Here is a 23,293-nt window from a genome sequence, read left to right on the forward strand (position 1 = left end):
AAGTAGGGACCGTGATAAGGAAAACGTCAAACATGGAGACTATAGTCATACACTTCATCCCCTATCTTCAGGAGAAACAATAGATACCATTTTTGGAATTACTGTGTTTTGAAGTGTAATACCTGAGGGCTGACATTGGGTACCTTCTGTGTTCCATTCCCATTGGGCTTTTCCAATGGAAAAAAAAACTGGTTCTACCTTGATCAGTGAACCGCAATCTCCTCATCTCAGAGGATGCTTCTCAACAAAACCCTGATAATTCATCCTTGTAGAACACAGCTTACCTGCTTACAGCGCTGGTTGCTATGGAGACCAGATCCCCCAATGATCATTAACTGCCAGTACAACATCATTTAGAAGAAAACATCTAGCTAGTTCCTCTGCCCCTTAACTAAGAGCAGCAGAAGCAGTAGGGGCCAAGTAGGAGGGGCAGATTCAACAAAAAGTTTTATTAGGGTCAAGAAGGGGTTATGTGAATGGAGACTATGGGAATTCACAGATTTGTTAGGATTATAAGGTAATTTAGAAACATTATATATAGCATTATGTAAAAAAGCAGGAAAAATTCAATTTGCTTAGATTTAATGTTTTTGTTATTAAAGTAGTTGGGCATATATGCAGTTTTTTGAGAGACTGTTGGGATGTTCTTTCGTTATGAAAGCAATAGATTTATTGTAAAAGAACAATCTTTTGGAAGAACTATATCTGAGTTTAAAATGTGCTAATGAATATAAAACAGAAGTGCAACTAACCATAAGCTGTGGAGCATAGTTTTGACAGAACAATGGATAAACCTGTAAAAACCTCTCAGAAAACTAAAATTGACAGATTAAATTAAGCAGACATATGCTTCAGTTAGTACTTCATGCTATTTCTCACTGATTTAGTCATTTTATGTGCAGTTGTTTTATGATTTGTTTATAACCATGCAGTGGTTCATTTTGTTTGAGAAATCTCTATGTCCAATTATACGTAAAGTATCCAGGCCAGCAAGCCACCATCACCAGTACTTGGCAATACCTTTCACCTGACAGAATCAACCTGGGGTAATATAAAATGACTTACAAATAATTAAACACTCTCATTAGGACTTGCCTCAAACCCTACGAACTAATAAAAATGAGGGCAGACTTCCTTAGGAGTACATTTCCATGGAGCTATTAGGATTACATTACCCTTATAGGATTTAGAGCTCAAGCTTAGAGATCATCTAGTCCAACCCTGTCATCTGAGAACTTTGGTTATTTAAATGAGGAAATAGAAAAGAAATGAATGCTATGTGCTTATACTGTCAGTTACATTTTAAACTGGTAAATAGTTTATATTGGCCATTAAGGATATGATAGAATTGGAGGATGACTGTTTAAAATATGTTGTTTCAACGTGCCTTTATTTGGTTAGTGTATTTAGCTCTGAATACATTCACTAAGGCCAGTTACAAAGAATGAAATGTTTAAGTCAATCAGATGAACAAGTATCAAGGGCCAGCTCTGTCTTACAAAAGCCAAATAAGTTACACTTACACCAATGAAAAGAGTATTTTTAAAAAATCAACTTCCAGGTCATAATTCTAAACTGTAGCTGAAAATGAAGCCATGACAAATGGATTATGCATCATCTAAGAGAATGAACACTTCTGTTACATGATCAGACAGCCAAGGAAAGCTGGTGTCCTGTCCTTTACGACTTTTTTTCTCTCTGCTCAAAGGCTATTAAGAGAACAATCAACCGAAAAATATTTATTGATCACTTAATTTGTGCAAGGCACTATGTAGGGCTCTGGAATAATTAATGACTGAATATATTCTCCGTTTGCTCCAACTGGCCGGCTAGTTCCATGGGTTGGGGCTACAATAGGCCTGGTGGCAAATTCAACATACAACAGGGGTCCCAAAACTTTCTGAAAACTGAAGCCTCACCTTTCATTCCTCTGAAGTATTAGTAAGGTCATTTGGTGTGTGTGTGGGGGGGGGGGGGGCTGCGGGAAAGGGACAGGAAAAGAGTTTGGAGAATGATGGTAAAGTCTCTAAAATGGGGAGTGGGGTGAAGCAGCTTGATAATTCAAGTGCCCAAATAAGGAAGGAAATAAATACCAGCTGTCTTCCTCACCCTATCAGGACTGTTGGCAAACTATCAGAGGTTGGAGAATTATGACTGGCAGCAGTGACAACTGGCCTAATTTATTAGGTAGTCTTTCATAATCCTAATCCACTGACTGGGGCTTCCTGATATAGAAACACATGATTTTGAACCACACAAGTTAAAGGACTGAGTCAGCAGCGGGACAGGAATACTTTATTAAAAGAATGAAGGACCATGGGACCTGAGGACTCATCTTGAATCCAGGTTCCATGTGTAGAGGGAGGAGACAGCTTCATATTTCCCAGAAACACCTTCTCTGCCTGTCCTCTGCCCCACTAGTAACCCCCTTCAGCTGTTCTCCTTCCGCTGTTTTCACTGCTGAAAGAATCAGAGACCATAGGCACAAAGCCATAGCAGTGTCACAAAAAATGGGCACAAGCCACAGGATGACCTCCCGCAGAGGTCTAAACTCAGACTAGATGACATGAACACCAGCACTTTCTCAAAAATAAGTTTTTAGTATGCAATAAACTACCTGATAGAATTCTAGAGCTGGGTATACAAGAGAAATAATCTATAGGGAAATACAAGTGCATAGAATGAGTTACTATAAAATGATTATAGGGCTACATATCTGTGTGTGGCGTAAGTGAAAAAAAGTTTCCTCTGGCAGTGAGTGTCTCCCACTCTATGAGGAAGAAAATCATTAACTACTAGTTGTAGAAGTCACTGGGTCACAAAAGGCCTCCACCCTTTTAGATATATATTCTCAACAACAAATTCTACTCCCCTGTGTAGCCTCCTTATTCTAGCAGGGCTACTACATGGTTAGCTTAGTGGGCCAACTGTTAAATTCACTTCAGTTCATCAATTTCCAAACCAGGGAGACCCAGCCCCTCCCAGTGGAGTACAGACCAGTTTTAGGCTGTACCTACTCTATGTGCCTTCTCTGTGCTCCTGGCATGTTCCAGAAACAGAAAAGGACTCTTTACCTTGATGTCTATCCCTCTTTTTTTCATTACAGGGCTCTATTGCCTTATCTTTGTCTTTGACCTTAGAGATGTAGCCTAATATACTTAATCCAAGAAGAAAGTATTTAGTGGCAGCGCAACAGAATGGAATGAAGGCACCATAGCAACAACCAAGCTGGGGAAAAGGACAAGCATTCATATGGATCTCTGGCCTTTTCCTGAGCAATCTGACCCATGTTGCAGGTGTTGTTTTCTTCCTCACAACTGGAAATATTCTCATTTTACCAGGAGGAAATCTTAGGCACAAAGAGACAGGGAATTAAGCAGTGAATTGCTGGCAGAACAAGATACATGATCCCCATTGCCTGACCTTCCATTCCTGTCCTATTTCTTTTGAGCTCTTCAGACTACAAGACAGCATTCCAAATATCAGGTTGGGCAATGGTAGGATTTTGGCAAAAAGTTCTATAGAACATTAAGATGAATGGACTTTTCAATGGGACGTTAGATAAGACTTTTTTTTTTTGGTAGAACTATTCCCTTCAGGATGCTTGTAGCTTTCCTCTCCTACCAGTTTCCTGACAGCAGACTTTTCCCATGCTTGCTACATCAATAGAGTTTCTCTTTCATGTGAGTTCTCTGATGTGTAATAAAGTTGGAACTATTACTGAAGCCTTTTCCACACTCTGGGCATTTGTAGGGCCTTTCTCCTGTGTGTATTCTTTGATGTATGATAAGAACAGAATTCCAACTAAAGCCTTTCCCACATTCAGGACATCTATAAGGTTTGTCCCCTAGATGAGCTCTCTGGTGCATGACAAGGATTGATCCCCGGCTGAAGCTTTTTCCACACATGAGGCATTTATATGGCTTCTCTCCTGTGTGAGTTCTCTGATGGACCACAAGTTGTGATCGCTGGCTGAAACATTTCCCACACTCAGAGCACTTATAGGGCTTCTCTCCTGTGTGGATTCTCTGGTGTTTAATAAGGTTGGAACTCCAACTAAAGCTTTCCCCACATGTCAGACACTCATAGGGTTTCTCTCCTGTGTGCATTCCTTGATGGGCAATCAAACTAGAACTCTGGCTGAAACTTTTCCCACACTCACCACATTTATAGGGCTTCTCCACCATGTGAGTTCTTCGGTGTGTTGCCAGGTTTGAGCTCCGGCTAAAGCTTTTTCCACATTCGTTGCACTGATAGGGCTTTTCTCCTGTATGAGTTCTTCGGTGTGTAATAAGGGCTGAGCTCTGACTGAATCTCTGTCCACAGTCAGTACATTTATATGGTTTTTCTCCTGTGTGGATTCTCTGGTGCCTAATTAAGTTAGAGTTGTAACTAAAGCTTTCGCCACACTCTTTACATTCATAGGGTTTCTCTCCAGTGTGAATTCCCTGGTGTGTATTAAGGCTAGAACGGTTACCAAAGCTCTTTCCACACTCCAGGCATGAATATGGTTTTTCTCCTGTGTGGGTTCGCTGGTGAGCAATGAGGTTGGGACTTCTGCTGAAACTTTTCCCACACTCAGCACACTGGAAGGGTTTTTCCCCTGTGTGGATTCTCTGGTGTGTTATTAGGTTTGCACTCCGGCTAAAGCTTTTCCCACAGTCTCTGCATTTATAAGGTTTTTCCCCAGTATGAGTTGTTTGGTGTCTACTAAAGTTTGAGCCATCACTAAAGCTTTTTCCACATTCATCACATTTATAGTATTTCTCTCCTGTATGGGTTCTCTCATGTGTAATAAGGTGTGATTTCCGACTGAAGGTTTTCCCACACTGAGGGCATTCATAGGGCTTCTCACCTAAATAGGTTCCCTGAAGGCCTATGAACTGCCCTATTTCCCTGTCCTGTGAAGTAGTTTCCCCATATTCCTCTGCTTGAGAATTTCCCTGAGGCCTCTCTATCCCATAGTCACTTCCCCAACCAAAATGCTGAATGCCTTCCCCTTCAGATCTTCCTGATAACATCATATTTTCTTCCACTGCTTCAAACATTTCCTGATTTGAATTCTCTTCATTCTCACTCTGGATCTCAAAATCTGAAAAGACCAAGGAAAAAAACATATTTATAAATAATTTCTTTCACTGAAAAGAAACTGTAGGTAAAGGAAAGAAAGAAAAGTTAAAATTAAGTTTTTTTGGTGATAATAAAGAGGTTTGAGAGTTCAAGAGGGTTTAATCCCCATTTTACTTCCTTCAAGCTGATATCCCAACCATCCTCACAACCATCTCACCTAAGGAGGAATGAATATCTCACAATCTTCCTTTTTTTTTCTTCCAGAGCTTAGAATGTTGGTACATGGCTCTAATTTTTGCTTCAGTTGAAAGGTGAAGTCAGGTTTAGAATTTGGGAATCTGATCAGCAGGAAGCAAATAGGGTACACAAATGATGCCTCTCATCGGTCCCATGGTCAGTCTGCTCCACTGGAGTAGCAGGTATAGTTATCACTATCATTTAGTATCTATCTAGGGTCCACCATCATATTACTTGGCATTTTAACAGCATACGAAATGATCAGATCATTAAAACCAAATTAAGTATTTGCATAGCTGACTAGGTTCATGGTTAAAATTTAAAAAAAAAATCCATCTGTAGTACAGGTGAAAAGCTTTAAGGAGTATCTTGATCCTGTGTCCACAGATTATGATGTGGTAGAGGGAAAACCTCCTTCAATTTCTGTAGCCCTGAGATAAATGAAGGGCAGAAAACCCTGGCTACTGCCTTGAAAACATTAAGCCTCTGAAAACCATAGCATTCACTGGGGTTCAAGAAAGAGAGCACGCAGTTCTTTAAGCTGAATTGCAGTTATGGTCCTCTTGATAAAGTTAGAAGTTTGGGGATTATTTTGCTGACGGTATTGAGTTACAGCACAATGCTAGACAGAACTAGTCAGAAGTACATCATTATCTGAGGGCTCATGATAAAGGTCAACAATAAAAAGTACCTGTGAGCTCAAGACTTAGGACAGTGTTGTCAAACTCAAACAGAAACAGGAGCCACTACCCTACATAAATTTACCTATGGGTCACATGCTGACTTAGTTTTAAAATGTAATATTATCTGTTTTATTGTATTCGTGTTTATTTTGTTAAATATTTCCTGATCACATTTTAATCTGGTTCAGGCCACACTTAGGAGTGCTGTGGACCACATATGACTGAGTGTCTGACAGCTCTGCTATAGGAAGGAGATGCAAAGAATACAGAAGATACAGTCCCTGCCACATCTTATAATCCGATTGGGGAGAAAGCAGGAAACTATGCACAAATAAATACACACACACGTTTAAAATCATATAATCATATTAAATAGAGGACCTGGTAGTATCTAGTGCAATGCTGATATAGTTTATGAACGTCACGGGGATTCAGAGGAAGGTGATCCCAACATGGGCTGGAGAAGTGAAAGAAGGTTTTAGAAGAAGCAGGAAGTAAATGTTATAGGGACTGCTGGGAGGGGACGTTACAAGTGACAAGAACAGCAAGAATACAGAAATGGAGTTGGAAGCGAGCACCACAAAATTGGGGGAAATGGATGGAAATTAAGATAAACAGTTTTACTGTGCCTAAGGGGAATAAAGTTGGCTAAGGGCTGGGGCTGAACATGACCTGAGAAAGAAGCCAGTCCAGGCTCAAGACGTAAGGGAGAGAGCATCTCCACGGAATGTGCAATAACCTACTTGCTCCAGGTTAATGATGTATTTATTAAGCATGCTATCTCAAGGATAAAGGGGATATGACACACAAAGGACAGATGGGGGTTCTTTATCCTTGAAGCTGACACATGAGATATACAAGACATCTAAGGGAAGACACAACAGGGAAAGAGAGCCCCATGGAAGACCCCAAGAATGCAGGGTACTCAGGAAGAAGCCTGGATAAGAAAACCAGAGAATGAACTGAGGCAATGATCTGAAGGTATAATAGGACAGCTCCCAGGACAGCAGAGGAACCCCTTGCCCCCACTGGGTCTTGGACTGGACATGTTCAAGGCTATGGGAATTGTAGAAAACAACAGACCTCCGATGTCTGGGACTAATGCTTGAATGACACTGGGGGAAGGGGAAGGGAGAAGTGACGTCTGTGAACGTCATGGGAATGGGAGGAAAATGAGATATGGCTTAAGTATGGTCCTGTACCCAGAGGAGATGTGGGACTTGAATGCATGCACAGCAAGTACATTCCCCACATCTTTTAGCAGGAATCATGCAGGCTTAATAAAGTACTTAGATAAATACAAGTTTGCTTTATGTTATTCTGTGAACAAATAGGAATAGAAGGTTCATGCTGGAGACCAATGGCAGATAAAATTACACAGGTAAGGTAAGACTAAACTATGTACTTCCAACAAGTCACTGAATCTTTACTGAGCACTGTATTAGGCACCTCAGAGATACAGGATGTGTAAAATACTTCAGCGAGTTTTTAATCTATTAGGGGGACTATGGGAAGAATAAATAACACAAATAAAAATTTTAATTCCAGACTGAGCAGCTAAGCTTAATTTTAATTTGTTAGGTAACAATATTCTGCAGAAATGTGCTGAAAGTTTTTAAGCAAACTAATCTGGTAGCAGTAACCAGAGATTGGAGCCAAGAAGACCAGTTAGGTTATTCAGTAATCTAGGGTGGTGGCAGGGATTATGGGGAAAAAAATGGAAAAATCTTAGAGACATTTTAGAGCAGGACTTTGGTGACTAACTAGAAAGAGTCAAAAATATTTTTAGGCTGTATAAGTCGTAGAATGGTATGGTCATTGACCAAGAAAAGAAAGGTGGAAAGGGAAACAGATTTGGAGAGGGGAGATGAATTTGATTCCAGACATAAATCTGAGTTAACAGTGGGACATACGGAGAGAGATGTCCTATAAGAAGTCAAGACTATGTGACTGGAAGTTGGATGGGAGAGGTCAGTGCTAGACATATGTAACTGGGAGTTATTTACAAAGATCTCAAAGTTAAAGCATAACACTTGTTGAGTTCTCTAAGGGAGTAAGAGAACAGAAAAACTAAGAAATGAAAGATGGTGGACACCTACAGGTATAGGACAAAAGAATTAAGCAGAGTCAGAATAGGATAATAAGGAGAGAAGTAATCATAGAACATAAGAAAGATGCTTCAAGCAGTGGAGTCCCCTCTGCAACTTATACACAAACTGGCCATCCAGCCTGAGTAGTGGTCTGTCTTACAGAGGAGAGTCTTTTTCAGGTACAGGCTGGACCAGAGGGCCTCACTGAAGTCCCTTCCAACTCTGAGCTTCTAGGCTTCTGAACCATTGTAAATAAGGTTAATTTTGTGTACAGTTTTATTGGAGGGAAAGTTATTATTTCTACGAGAAATGTCTGTAATTACATATTTAGTAATATCACTCCAGCCATTTTCCCTGATGTCTCTTTCTTCAAAGTCTTCAAAAATTTGAACACTTCTAAGAGATATTCCTAGTTTCTACAAAAGTTTTGTCTGCCTATGGCTAAAATAATATTTGGAAAATGAAGTGATCTGAGAGAAAATTACACAGAGAATGAGAAACAACAAAAATAATCACAAAGCAGTTTCTTGAAACAGGTTTTTCTCAATTCTCTGGGAAGCTATGAACTGTAAACAAAACTGAGCGATCTCAAATAGACAATTTCTTTCTCCTAAAATGGTAAAAAATTGAAAAGGGACAATGATATCTGACTTTTTAAAAACAGGGATATGAGAATTGCCAAACTTTTTGTAAAAAAAACTATATACAAGTTTGCTGCCTCAGATTGTGAATCTGCAGTGACTGTTGCTTTCCAAGTCAGTCTTTGAGAGATGAACTATGTTGTTAAGAATCAAGAAAAGATTAGATATTTACCAGCAGAGGAGAAAATGAATAGAACATTTAAAAAAAATGAATATAATCCATAGTGCTATATACCTGTGAGGTCAAGAAGAGAGAGTTATGAGAAAGGGCTGGTGAATCTGAATAATCAGAGGGGAAAAAAACCACATTTCATTACAGTAGTGAAACCAGGTACAAGATTACAGTACGTTAATGAAGTAATGAAAATAGTAGATGGAAATTACTCCCTGGAAGAGTTTGGTAGCAAAAGGGAAAAAGTGAGATGCGAGGTTTTTCTTGAAAGGTTAATAAGCATTGCCTCTACAACTGAAGACAGGAGGGAAGAAATGGGAGAGGAAGGGGCAGAATTCTGAGCACAGGTGAAATACTTGGCTTTAGAAAGGCAGAAGAATGGGTCCTCCTCTGGGAAATGCAGAGAACATTTCAAAAATTAGGAAAAAAATTTAAAAATGTCTATTAAAATGGCAATTACATGGAACAGGTATACAAGTAGGAACTAGTACTAAAGTTTTTAAAAGCAGATCAAAACTGTATGGACATAGATTACTAATTATACAACTATGGAAGAAAGTGTATATGTATACTGTTAAAGGTTGGAAGAGAATTTGGAGTGAGGAAAATAATTAGGTTTTTTTTTATGTATATACAGTCTAAGTCCATGATAAGGAATGAAGGTAAAAAAGAGAGGGTAGATGGAGAGACAGTTATGTTAGGAAATAAAAAAGCTAGATCATCAGCTATGGTAACAGGAGCTTTTGTGAAGAAGAAGATGAAGACCAAACAGACTATTAAACAACTAGGAAGGACCAAGTTAAATTTGTGGTGGTCTAGTTTAATAGTTACACAATTTTTTTCAATAGTACTGCAGGCCTGAGAGAAGGCAGAAAGCTGAGGTGATGCCGTGTTGTGGATTAGTCAGGTTCTGTGGAAAGTCAGAGGTGGAAAGTTTAGTCCCAGAGAGGGCAGCATTCATACAGCTAACAGGGGAATAAATTTGGGGCAGAGGAATCCAGTGTAGTTCAGGAGGAGGCTCACGTCCAGAAAAGAACATGGTGAGAGAAGAAAATACTGGATTGGAGACCTCAGAGGTGAAATGACACCATGTGATGACTCAGGCCAGAACATGCTTGTGTTTCTGTGCCATTCGGAGTCAAGTGGAGATGGAGGTGAGCAAAGTCAAGAAGGGGAGGCTCTCACTCATTCGACTTTAATAAATGCATTACCCAGAACAGAAAGAAGGAAGGCGAATTATCCTGTGGCCATGTATACTGTGTTGTATTTAATCAGCACTCTTCAAAAGTTAAAATAAAGAGCTGAATCTGAGGGAACATTAACTCTAAGGCAAAATTAAGAAAAGGGCCAAACTTGGGAGTCATACTAAAATACTGTTCTGTAATTAAAAAACAAAGCAGTTTTTGGTAGCTGATACTCCCTTTCTACTAGTTCCTGACTAAATTAGGCTTAAGTCTGGGCCACAGATCTCTCTGGTGCACAATGAGATATTGTTTGGGTCATCACATTAAATTATTGCATATTTTTTCTTGGTCAGCTTTTATTTTTAAGGAATATTGTCTTATCTGAGTAGCAAATAGTACAAAATGTTCTTAAGCTAAATTTCAACTCTAACCCTGTTTTAATCTAAAAAAAAAAGGTAAAATATAAAAATGTAAACTTCGGAATTTAATATCTCCAGACTTCCAACTAATATCTAGCCCGTGCAGAAATCAAGACAAACATCTACAACTTTTTTGGGTTTCCATTAAATGTGTATCTCAGTATTGTTCAGGTCTTCCCTGATAGAGCACCATCAACTTCCACTGGAGGCAGAAATCTCCTTCCTCTGTGTTTACTGCCTCTTCTCATCCTTAGGCCCTCACTACCTTCTAGATCTGTTCACCCAGTGACTCTGTAGGAAAATGCTGATCCTACCAATCGAGTGGTTTGGTTTGATTTTTTTCCCTTTTGCCGTCTTCCACAATGACCAAAAAAAAATTAGTTTCTTGTACTCAAAGGATGGGACATTAGGGAAGGAAACAATCTATCTCCTTACAAAGCAGTTACATTTCATTAAAAAATGGCTATTAAGAAATTTTCTGAGCAACTTTTTATCCGTGTCTTAAGCCCCAGCCTGTCCTAGATCATCTCTTTAGTTTCTTTGTGTGCATTTCATACCGTTTACAGCTACAAGGCAGCAAAGATAAATAAATACACACAGAATAAGTGCTCAATACTCATTGATTGACTGATATATAGCATTGCCCTCAAACCCACTCTCTTGGATCCAAGAACAGGGAAAAGACTTTTGTGTGCCATAAAGTTTGGGAATTATAGCTTCTGAAAATTATCTGCTGCAGTCTTTGGGTCTCCATCATAGGACCACAGATTTAGAATAAAGGTTGGTTGACTGTCTAGTCCCACTTTTTTGTTTCAAATGAGAAAACTAAGGGCTACAGAGAGGAAGAAGGTGTGCCCAACTTCACACAGTAAGTAGCAGAGCTGGGATTTGCAATCAGGTCCTTTGTCTCAAAATTGACATCGTAAAATAAGATGAACGTACCATGACAGGCATATTGATTGGCCGTTAAAAATATGTGCATTGTGAAAATAATCTTTTTAAAAAATCAACGGTGTCATTCTGTTATGTTGTAGGTGGCTAAATGCCTTGCCTAGCTCTAGCTCTCTTAATTTAATTAGAGCTACTTAGCTCTACTACTATTGTTAACCCATTTTCTTTGCCTTTCCATCCTCCCAAAGGGGAACCAAGATGCTGGTGTAGTAGAAAAAGAGTCAGGGGATGTGGATTTGAACCCTATAAGGCATATGATTTCAATGTGAAGCTCAGTTTCCTTATCTGTAAAATGAAGGGGTTGGACTAGATGACTTTTAAGGTTTCTTCTAGTCTTAAATCTTTGACTCCACGATTTTCACCTTTTGCTCTGATAGGGAATCTACTCTGTCTAAATATGTCATTTCAAAACCCCTTTTCCACCCACCATGTTTGCACATAACCTTTTATTTATTCATATTGACATTGCGCTCAACTGTCTGCTGAGTTGTGTTATTGTTTACGTCTATGCTAGTGACTAGAAAAGTTAGTTATATTGCTTTGCAGAATACCTAGTACAAAATGTCCCTTGATCAATACTTTTAGTGATCAGAAAGAAGACAGTCTGATTAATCTCAAGAGCTCTGTAAAATTAGACTTCCTGGAGAAGCAGGATCTGTTCTTAGGTAAGAAGAGCAATTAGCAAAGTTACGAAAGCCATGACGAAAGACTTCTAATGTCAAGCCTCACTGTTTGCTGGTTTGAGGTCAAATGTTTTGCTGTGGTTAAATTCTACTGGTGTCCATAATTAAATGGAAAGATGTTTGATTTCCACATGTTAAAATTGTACATATCTTATAATAAGACACAGTAGGGATCCAGGTACAGCTTACACCTTCAGTGAACATAAGATCTTACCCAGATTAACAAGATGAAATGATAACAGGAATATAAAACAAATTCTGATTCAAGAATGTGGTAACTTCTCTTTTCTGGTAGGATTCAACAGCCAGTGCTGGTTATCAGCAATATGCTGATACTGATAACATACTTATGTTAACTACCATTTTTTTACTCTATCCAGGGATGAAGTTTCATACAGGGACACAATTTTGTTAAAAGAAAGATACTATATATTTCCAGAAAAAATAAATCTTTACCATGTGACATGTCATTCCCATAATTGTCCTGCATCACACCATGACAGAGGTCCTTCGGAACAGTATCTAGACCTTTTTGCTCATCTTGGGAGGAAGAAACTTCACCATCCTTAAATGTCCCCGGCCCCTGAAACAAGAACACCCTTCACTATTATCAGCCATCTCAAGCACAACCTGCCTGCAAAGATATCAAAGCTTGCAAATAATATTCAAGTAAAGTTGCTCTGCCCCCAAAGTCAGCCATTCTGGAGTAACGGAATTCCAGTGATGGCAAAGGAGAGGTCTAGGAAACAGAACAGCAGCCTGAGAAAGATACTCATTCCCCAAGAACAGAAATCTAAAGGTTTTCCAAATAAAACTGTTTTGGTGGGGTTATCTTAGTGTGAAAAATGTAGCTTTCTCAGAGCTGATAATGGGTAAGCAGCAATACTAACAGGAGAGGACCCCAAACTCACCGGAGCCCTGGCCATGAGGAGTGCATCCTCCATAACCTGGTCTTCGGTACTGTCCTCCTCAGAAAAGCCTGGAGCATGTTCAATAGAGAGAGCTAGAAGAGGGGAAAGAGAGGGCATTAGAGACCGGGCCCATACCCGTTCCTCCTGTCTCAGGAGCCCATTAAGAAGTTACAAATTATTTAACTGGTTGCATACAGACATAAATAGAGATGTTTTGACCATGGAAAGGAGTTAATAATATTCCCAGTGAGGATGGGAAAGTAGGAGCTACTGTAGTCACTATAACCACACTGCCTAGGAAAAGGAGCATAAAGAGTTTTCAGGTCACCCACTTGTTTGGGGGTCCTCTAGTCAGAAAAGCCACTTAAGCAGCAGTGGCAATAAGTTTGAAGTTTTTAATACCAAAAGTTCATTTGATTCAGACACAAGAGATGTCAAAATAAAGACAGGACCTAGCATCTGGTAGTCTCCACTCTCACACTTTGGAACTTGAAGCCTGGTCCAGTGGTCCCCAAAGAAACAATAAGCAATTATGTTCATTTAAACCAATATTTAATAAGCACCTATGATATCTACATAGTTTTATTCCAGTGCCTTATTGTGGTAAGAGGGTAGTAACCTTGGATTCTTAAATCAATGCTAGCAAAACACAAGTTCCAACAGGCTTTTAACCATGATGGAGAGATTTCAAAGTATGGATCAGGCAACAACTGTGTCAACTTTCCAAGGACTAGCCTAAGTACAGTCTTATCACTAGCAGGTCAGTCATTTGGTGATGAATACTAAATGGTCCTTAGTCCTGTGGGGCTCCCTCCTGCTTCTGCAGTGATGGGGTCCAAGTGAAGGAAAAAGGAACTAAGGGCACTATGTATCATGGTTTTTAGATTGCCGGTAAATAGTAACTTAGCCATTGAAGTCCTGGTTCAACGACCAGGAGGATGCTACAGGACGTGCTACAGAAGGAACTAAATCACATCAATCTTGACATTCTATAAATGAAATCATACTACTAAAAAAAAAAAAAGAGGAAGTGAAGAGAGGAAAAGACAAGGTCACAGATTAGAAACATTTCATAAAAAAGTTTCAGCAATATAAATCAACTGCTATTAGAAGATTTTTTTGAAAAAAAAATGCCTAAAAACTGCCTTGGCCAACAAGCTCTTGCTCTCCTTTACCAAAGTTATCCCGAGAACATTTAAGGATGTAACTAGAAGGACAGCAAATAGATGAAAAAATGTAAAGACAGATACCGATGTCTGGAGCCATGATGTATGAACTCTACCATCACAATACACAGTGTGCTATCTGAGGAAAGAAAATAGTGCAGAAAACAAAAACAGGAAGGACAGCTAGGCATGATCAAAGATACACAGAGAAGGTCCATTTAAGGGAACATGAAAGAGGGATCAGACCTCAAGGTCCATGAAAGAGGGGAACACACCAAAGACGTAGGGAAACAAAGTCAATCAAGAGAACAGCAATAGCTACAGACTTCTATGTTTACTTTCTTATCTTTATGGAAATTCTGTGACAATCTAGATGAATGTCAAGGACATCCTTAGGGAAAGCATGAGAAGGGAAGAGGTAGGCTTTTGACTACCTTTTGCAAATTAAATTCACCTACAACTTTGACCCTTTGGAATCAAAATCGCGTTCTAAGATTCCTAACCACAGAACATGAGAGAACATTTATATTTAAAAGAAAAAAGTCTAAAAAAATTAAGGACTGGCCAATAACTGTTAAAAGCACTGACTAATTTCACCATGGAAGCTAGCCTGCTTGTCTTCTTCCTACTTGCCCCCTTAGCCTGTCACCAATCCTGTCAAGCTTTAGTCTTAGATTACTCCCACCATCTGCGGGCTTCTCTCCTCACCGCTGAACAAAGCTGAAGAAAAATCATGAAACTGTGTTGACTGGGTCCACTACAAATTTATGTTACGTAATCTCAACTGAGTGTTCAGTGCAGCAAAGCAATCCTACATATCCCTATTCAATTCACTTTCTCACTCACCACAGTAGTTTTCCAAAATATTTCCATCTCTCCTTAAGCTTCCCATGGATCCTTCTCCTTCCACCCTATCAGATGAAAACATTATCTCATATTTCACTAAAAAGAAATCGAGGTCATTTGCTGAGAGCTCTCTTTTCTTCCCCTCCTTAGCTCACATCAGTCAGATGCTTTCTTCTCTGTCTCATATGAAAAGGTGTTCCTTCTCCTCATTAAGCCAAACCCCATCTATATCCACAAATGATCCCATTCCATTTTATCATCTCCAGCAGGTAGCCCCCTTTATTAGACCTTACTCTCACTTATCTTCAATCTCTTCTGTCTACCAGCTGCTTCCCTACTGCCTACAAATATGCTTATGTCTCCCTTATCCTCAAAAACCCTCCTTTGATCTGCCCATCCCCCATAGCTGTAGGTCTCTATCTCTCCTCCCTTTCATGGCTAAACTCCTTGAGAAGGCCTGCTACCATGTGGTGTCTCCACTTCCTTTCTTCTCACTCTCTTTTTAACTCTCAGCAGTCTGGCTTCTGACTAAATCATTCATTCAACTGAAACAGCTCTCAGTAAAGTCAGCAAAGGTCTTTTCCTTCTAGACCTCTCTGCAGCCTTTCACATCTGACCACCCTCTTCTCCTTGATCCTCCTTTCTCTCTAGGTTTTTGTGACACTACTTGTTCCTGACTTTCCTCCTCTTTGTCCTCAGTCTCCTTTACTGGATTTTCATTCAGTCATGCCTGCTAGGCATTGATGTCCCCCAAGGTTAGGTACAAATTGAAGGACCTTCTTGCCTTAGACTTAATTGGCTGAATTAGGATTTAGCCTAAATCTATTATTTTCCCAAGGCTCAGTCTTGGGCCCTCTCCCTCTAGACTGTTTCACTTGGTGACCTCATCAGCTCCCAATCGATTCAATTATCATTTCCATGCAGATGAATCTCAGATCTATTTTATCCAGCCCTCTCTTCTGTCTTGCCATCTTCAGATGCTCACTGAACATCTTGAACTGGATGTTTATTAAATATCCTAAACTTGAGTCCAAAATTGAAACTCATCAGCTTCCTTCCAAACTCTACCCTCTTCCTAATCTTCCTAATACAGTCAAGGACACTGCTTTCCTTCTAGTCACCCAAGATCACAACCGAGGTGTGTCTTCTTCAACTCCTCATTCTCATCCTCTATGTCCAATCTGTTACCAAGTCCTGTTAATTCGATCTTCAGAACATCTCCTAAACCTCCTCCCCCCACCTGGCTTCCCTCCTGTCCTGCTTCTGTCCTCTGATACTACCAAGACCCCAGGGCAGGCCCCCATCACCTCATCAGTGGACTATTTCAACAGCCTGTTGGTCTCCCTGTCTCAAGTCTCTCCCTGCTCCACTCTATCTTGCACAAAGCCATCAATGTTATCTTTCTAAAGTGCAGGTCTGACCACATCACCCTTACTGAGTAAACTCCAAGGGCTCCTTACTACTTCCAAGATCAAAAATAAAATCTTCTGTTTGGCTTTTAAAGTCCTTCATAACCTAATATTTCCCTACTTTATAGTCTTCTAAAACTTGACTCCCCTCTACTGACACTAGACTCCTTCCCCTGGTTTGGAGAAAACACTTCATTGCATGACTCTACATTTTCATTGACTGGAATGAAAATGCACAGAATGCTCTGTCTTCTACTGCTTGGCTCCCATGGCTTCAAGTCTCCGCTAAATTCCCACCTTCTGTAAGAACTCTTTCCTGGTCCTTCTTAAGGTTAATGCCTTCTTTCTGATAGCACCTCTAATATTTCATATATACACATGTATATATATATATATATATATATATATATATATATATGTATATATACACACACATCCATGTATATGTGTGTATGTACATATATGCACATATGTACATACACACATCTTGTTTGTACATAGTTGTTTGCATGTTGTTTCCTCCACTGTGACTGAGCGCCTTGAGAGCAAGGACTGCCTTTTCTCTTCTCTGTATTCCCAGAGCTTAGCCCAGAGCCATGGACACTTAATAAATGCTTCCTGACTTGGCTTGTGCAGTGTCTGTCCCAGACAGCTGTACTGAACTCCATGGCCTGGCCTTCCCACTGCATGTCCTAGTCTGAACAATAATCCCTTTAGTTTTGTCTCTAAGGTTGGATTCTTTTGAGCAGAGTTGGGGAATCTGCCTCTAGGTCCTCAAGTGCGGCCCTTTGAATCCAACCTTCACATTCTGTAAAATTTGGACTCAGTCTAAAGGACCCAGAAGGCCACAAATGACCTCAAGGACACAGGTTTCCCATCCCTGGATGATCCTTCAAGTATCCTCCAGCTCCAGATCAGTGATCCTATCATCTCATGGAAGATATCTGAATGCTCAATACAAATCTGCAAACAGGATTGCATGAACCACCTCACTAATCCAGCCTCAGACACTTACTACTACCCCAAGCACGTCATTTAACTTGTATCTGCCTCAGCTTTCTCAGTTGCAGACTAGGGATGATTGCACCTACTTCCCAGGGTTGTCATGGGGTCTCAAATGAGATATCTGTGAGGTATTTAGCATAGTGCCTGGCACTAAGCATAGTGCTTAACAAATGCATGTTTCCTTCCTTCCTTGGACCTTGTGCAGGACATCCTGCATGACAGTAATGAACATCTTTGATGAGTTCGGTTCTTCCTTTCATGTCTCGTTTCATGCTAATAGTGGGTGTCACTGTCTTCGTGTCTATTTATTAAGGAATCTTGTATTATCTTAACATATGCTTGAGAGATTCCTTGTTGGAGGAAGAGATTGAAGGCTATACTTTGCTATTCCAAATCAAATGAGTTTTCTTTTTTTGTAATAAAACAGTGGTATTTTGTTTTCTCTGAAACTTTCAGTTAGCTGTGTGATTGTAAAGATATGATCTACTATAAAAAACTGTTTGTGAAAATATACCTATTCCCATCTCATATTTCATCGAGGATATTCCTCGTGTAGATCATTTTTATAATGATTTCATAAAGATGAGAAAGGAGGCATATGGGCAAGTAGTTACTGATATCTTAGCTATCATTCCTTATAGAGATTAACATTGTGGTTTTTCTAATTCCTGTTATGTTTCTTATGCCTTGAGAGATATTTATTATTTTCAAGGTTGTCTTACCTCTGGCCTAGATATCCTTAGTGTGAACTTGGTTTTGGCCCAGCTGCTCTTGTGGATCTCATCTTGCTTTGGAGAGAACTACAGAAATGCTGATAAATCTGTTTCATTTTCTAGCATCCTCCCTGCTTCACCTATGCTCTTGGGATACAGCTTTAGTAAGGTCTCACATCAAGCTATTAGCTTATTTTCACCTCTACAGCTTTATGCTATTTTAAGAGGTAATACTGTTTATAATCTTTTGCTTCCTCCTGCTCCTCTCACAGTGTTTGATAAATGAATTTGTATTCTTAACTGGTATCAACCTTGGCTGCTGTCTCTCTCCACTTGGCAAGGAAATCAAGGGTTTGCTAGCTAGGGCAACTTTGGTTTCCTCGTTGTAGTGAATGCTTTACAGAGATAATATTTTTGCAAGAAATAGTGAAAGTCAAGGTTAATCTGTCTTCTCCCACTTTCCCCTTTGTGGCTAGTTTGAATAGGTCAGGTCAAAACTGCTGCAATGTATCATCTGATCTGGGATTCTTGTTCTAATTGATTAATGATCTAATAACACATTCAGCTGATGCTAAAATAACTACCTTATCAATGATCAGAAACCATTAGATGGCACAGTGGATACAGTGCTAGGTCTGGAGTCAGGAAGACTGGACTCAGACACTTAACCAGCTATGTGACCTTAAACAAGAAGCCTCTCTTTACCTCAGTTTCCTCAACGGTAAAATGGAGATAATAACAGCACCTACTTCCCAGGGTTGTCTTAAGGACTAAATGAGGACACATTTACAACGTGCTCAGCACAGTGCCTGGCACACAGCAGGCACTACATAAATGTTAGTTATTATTATTACTGCAGTTATTTTTAAGTGGCTACCGCTTAAGAAACGGCAACCAACTCATTCTATTTTCTGTGACATGTCCGGAATTACAAAATAGCTGAAAGGCCCGCTAGTCTAATCTGTACCTAAAACTTCTTCTGCAGTGTCCCCAACAAGTGGTCATCCAGCTTTTGCTGGAGAACCTTCAGCAAGAAGGAAATGCATCACCTTCCACGTCATCCAATTATCAGATATTATCTTCTAATCATTTTTTTAAAATCCCCTAAAGTTTTTCTTTACATCAAAGCCAAATCTGCCCTTCTGTAACTGCCACCCACAAGTCCTAGTTCTTACCTCTCGTGCCAAGCAGAACAATCCTGTTCCACACCAGTCTTTCTCTGACCTGAAAACAGCCATTCTTTCCTCTTCTAAATCTTATCTTCTCCAAGCCAAACCATCTCAGTTCCTTCAGCGGACTCTTCTATGGCATGTTCTCCAGTTTTCTAATCATAATGGTCCCCTTTTCTGGACAGGCTCCAGAAAAGTGCTATTTTAGTGCTCATCACATCCAGTGTCTCCTGACTCTTCTTGAGGAAAGTATTCATGACATAAAGGCTTTTGAGGAGCCTATAAACTTTTGATCTAATTTACTAAACCTGAACCACATATTCTGACATAATTTTGCCATACTCTTTTGTGATCAACCCTGTACTGAAGTCATCAAGTATCAAAGTATGGAGTGACTAGGTTTAGAGGATCTTGTAAACTTCTTTATGAAATTGGTCTATTTTTTCATCCTTTCCAATAAAGATTGGTGTACTAATTGCAAATATCCTTACAATGTTCTTTTAACTGCTGCTCATTACGAGTACTTCAAGATGAGATGACCCAGTATCCCATTAAAATGACATTTATTATTGCCTTTGGCTATAGGCTAAAACCAATTCAGATAATTCCTTTGCTTCTCCAAGTAGAACCTCTGAGCCATCCTACCATTTAGCTGTAACTTCTTTTGTCTTATTGCTTAATCAGAAGAAAGGCAATCTTGACACAGTTCAGTTCTTCCAATGGTATATTAATTCATTGGTCAATGAAATACTGTACACTTCCCAGGATCCTCTGCAACCTCTCTACCACTTCACTGCTGTCACCATGGAAGCAAAAGGGAGATGTGTAGGACTGAAGGCCATTTTTCATTGTTCCTTAGATTATCATGCCCAAAGAATTCATCACCTAGTGGTCAACCTACTGAAGTTTCTCCAGACTCAGCAAAAAGCCTTTTCGGCATGATAGAACTTGCCAGAGTTTGTGTTCTGCAAGCATGGATTTTGGGAACCTAGGTTCATCTCCACACCAAGAGAAAGCATAATTGCTGGGACAAAGAGCAAGTGTGTCGGAGCATGCAAATCTCGGTGCCTCAAATCTCTGAACAGCTGTAGTCCAGAGAAAAAGATCTAAGGGCTCCTAAGGCCCCCCACCCCTTAAAGTGACCAAAATTTTGGTTCTACTAAAACTGTGGGGCATAGTAGATGGAGATACCTCCCCCACCCCCTGCAGTCAGGAAGATGTAAGTTCAGGTCTGACATTTCTTGATACGTACTGTGTGAATCGGATCAAGTCACTTAAGTCACTCAGTACCCTAGGCAACTTTCTAAAGCTACCAATTACACAAGAGCTGGGCATCTGCATCAGTAGAGGGAGTTTTCAAACCAGCATTTCCCTAGACCAATAAAGTCAGTTGTGGATAAAAATATAAAAGGATTATTAATCTTTATCTGACAAAGCTGTTGATGGATGCTCTTGTTAATCAGATTATTTTATACACTCAGTTGCACAATGAAAATAAGGTCGCTGGTCAAAGTTTCTATTTGCTTCGTCCCCTATTAGTCTAACATGGTAGGCAGCTAGATGATGCAGTGGATAGAGTGGTTAGTCTGGAGTCAGGAAGATTCATCTTCTGGAGTCCAAATCTGGTTCCAGACACTTACTAGCTGTGTGACCCTTGGTATGTCATTTAACCTTGTTTGCCTCAGTTTCCTCATCTATAAAATGAGCTGAGAAGGAAATGGCAGCCAATCTAGTATCTTTCCCCAAAAAAAACCCCAAATTACCATGAAGAGTTGGACACAAGAGAAAAACTACTCCACAACAATAACAGCAGAAGTCCAACATGGTACGAATAATAAGTGTTCCCAAGAAGGGAGCCAGTTTCAGGTTGAACCTATAAGAGTGCACTATTGCCACTTTATTTTTAAGTTTCGAAGTTTGACACACAAAAGGCTATTGACCTCCTTTCCCACTGCCTAAAAGCACTTCGTTGGCAATTAGGGTAAGCTTCAAGATGTTCAGTGGTCTTGCTTTTGGCTGCATGGTACAAACAACCAGGCTTTAGTGATGGGCAAGGTAAACTAAGAGATTAATTTCCCATTTTTAAGTAAAAAATTCTTTATTAAAACAACTAAATAGCACATCAAAGAACCCTGAATTCTAAATTATTTTATAAGTATAAGCAACCTTTTCTCTCCTTGTGATGAAATGGAGTATTGTACCCAATAGAGGCAGCTCCAATTCAGACAGAAGACTCCCCAAACAAGGTTCCTTGTTTTCTTGTGGCCCTTGGGTTAACCTTCCACAGTCACCAACCAAGAACAGAAACAGAACAAGATTTCTTCACTAAAGGCCACCTGCACCTAGATTTGCACAACATTTGTCCAGTTTTTCCTACTCTTCGGTGGTAACCTTTTGTTCACCTTGAACACTATAATTCAGCATGCACAGTCAGTGTAAGTACACAATTCCTTACAACACAGTGAATTTCACAATACAAATAGGTAAACATCCAGCTACTGGGACTGTAATATTTGCTATAAGTTAATGTGCTTAAAAGTACAAGGTCAGTTCCATGGAGAATTATTTCCTAACTAAACAGCATCTCCATTCTCAATTGTGCTGTTGAAAGCCTATGGGCCTAATGGTATTGGTTAAATACGAGAAGGAATAAGACATGCTTCCACTCTCAACTGTGCTATAGAGAAATATAAAAGTAAAACAACAGAAATACTGAATGATTCATTTCGCGTGCTAGCCAGAAAACTAAAGCTGGATGATGAGGCATGGAAGGGCTGTGACTTGGGTTTGTAGAGAGAGTAAAATTATGGATCCATTAAAGTTACCAAACACAGTGATCCAGGAGGTGACACAAGTTAAACAAAACTACACATGCCTAGGTATAAACTGAAGGAACTACTCTCTTTAGACTGAATTAGATGAGCTGGGATTTAGCCCAAATTTATTATTTCCCCAGGGCTAAATTACACATTTTCCCTGACTCCTTTCCTCAACTGAAAAACCATCCAGACCATGCTTATTTCAGTCATGCTTCTGAGTCTGACCCCTGCCATCCACTGCTGGGGAAAAATAAAACAAAACAGGATTTTAAGTAGCCAGTTTGCCTCTATCAGAGCAAAAGTGTCAATATTAACAAGTAGGCAACTATCTGCTTGCTTCCTTCTGGAAACCAGACAGAAAAGCTCATATTTACCCCTGCCCACCATGTTTTCTTCATTACTTCATTAATCTGGTCAATGGATAGCTATTAAGTGCTTACTAAATACAAGGTCCTGTGGGGGAGAGAAAAATAGATAAAATAATCACTGTCCTCAAGGACTTTTAAGTCCTGTAGGGGAGATAAAACTTGTTAAAGCAAATAAGAGAGAAGTACAAAGTACGAGGGGAGCTCAGAGTAGGCTGAGCTCAGTTATAGGAACACAGACATTCAGAACAGGAAGGGACCCTGGAGTCTTATTTTTATAGACAAAAAGACTGAGACGCAGAAAAAGTCCAGTCACTTAACCAAACAGTCAATATCTAAAACAAGGTTCTCTGACTCCATATCCAAGGCTTTTGCCAGTTGGAATGAGATGGTTATGAGAGAGTGCAGCAGAAGTGAGGAAGGCTTTATGGGGTGGCATCTGAGTTGGGTCTTAAAGAATGGATAAGATTCCAACAGGAAGAGATTGGGAGAATGGATTTCAGATCAAGGAAACACTGAACAAAGTCACAGACATGGGGCATGTTAGAACATCAAACAGTCCAGTTTTGTGATAACAATCTATGAAAAGGATAGGGGCACCATGAAGATGTGCAACAATACGGCTAAGAAACATTTACCTGGACAGAATGGAGTCAGGTTTAGGGGACGGGGGAGTGGCCTTCTTCCAAACTTCCCTATTCCTGTGGAAGGCAGAAATTCCTCCCATTTTCCAGGTTTGTAAACTTGGCTTTTTCCCTCA

The 23,293-nt window shown here is 39.8% G+C and overlaps 1 protein-coding gene across 2 annotated transcripts in view; it reads right to left on the minus strand.

The window, feature by feature from the left end:
- Positions 1 to 1,371: 1,371 nt before the first annotated feature.
- Positions 1,372 to 23,293, minus strand: part of ZSCAN2 (zinc finger and SCAN domain containing 2) — a 28,820-nt gene continuing 6,898 nt past the window's right edge. Inside the window, exons 3-5 of one of the 2 annotated variants that reach the window (XM_072619944.1) lie at positions 13,042 to 13,133; positions 12,587 to 12,713; positions 1,372 to 5,092 (exon numbers count right to left, since the gene is read on the minus strand). In XM_072619944.1, coding sequence (XP_072476045.1) covers positions 3,663 to 5,092; positions 12,587 to 12,713; positions 13,042 to 13,133 — 1,649 coding nt within the window. In that variant the 3' untranslated portion in view covers positions 1,372 to 3,662. The remainder of the gene's footprint in view (positions 5,093 to 12,586; positions 12,714 to 13,041; positions 13,134 to 23,293) is intronic. The other variant, XM_072619955.1, reaches the window with a different exon arrangement.

This window comes from Notamacropus eugenii, chromosome 1 (assembly GCF_028372415.1).
Source record: "Notamacropus eugenii isolate mMacEug1 chromosome 1, mMacEug1.pri_v2, whole genome shotgun sequence".
Classification (NCBI taxonomy): domain Eukaryota; kingdom Metazoa; phylum Chordata; class Mammalia; order Diprotodontia; family Macropodidae; genus Notamacropus; species Notamacropus eugenii.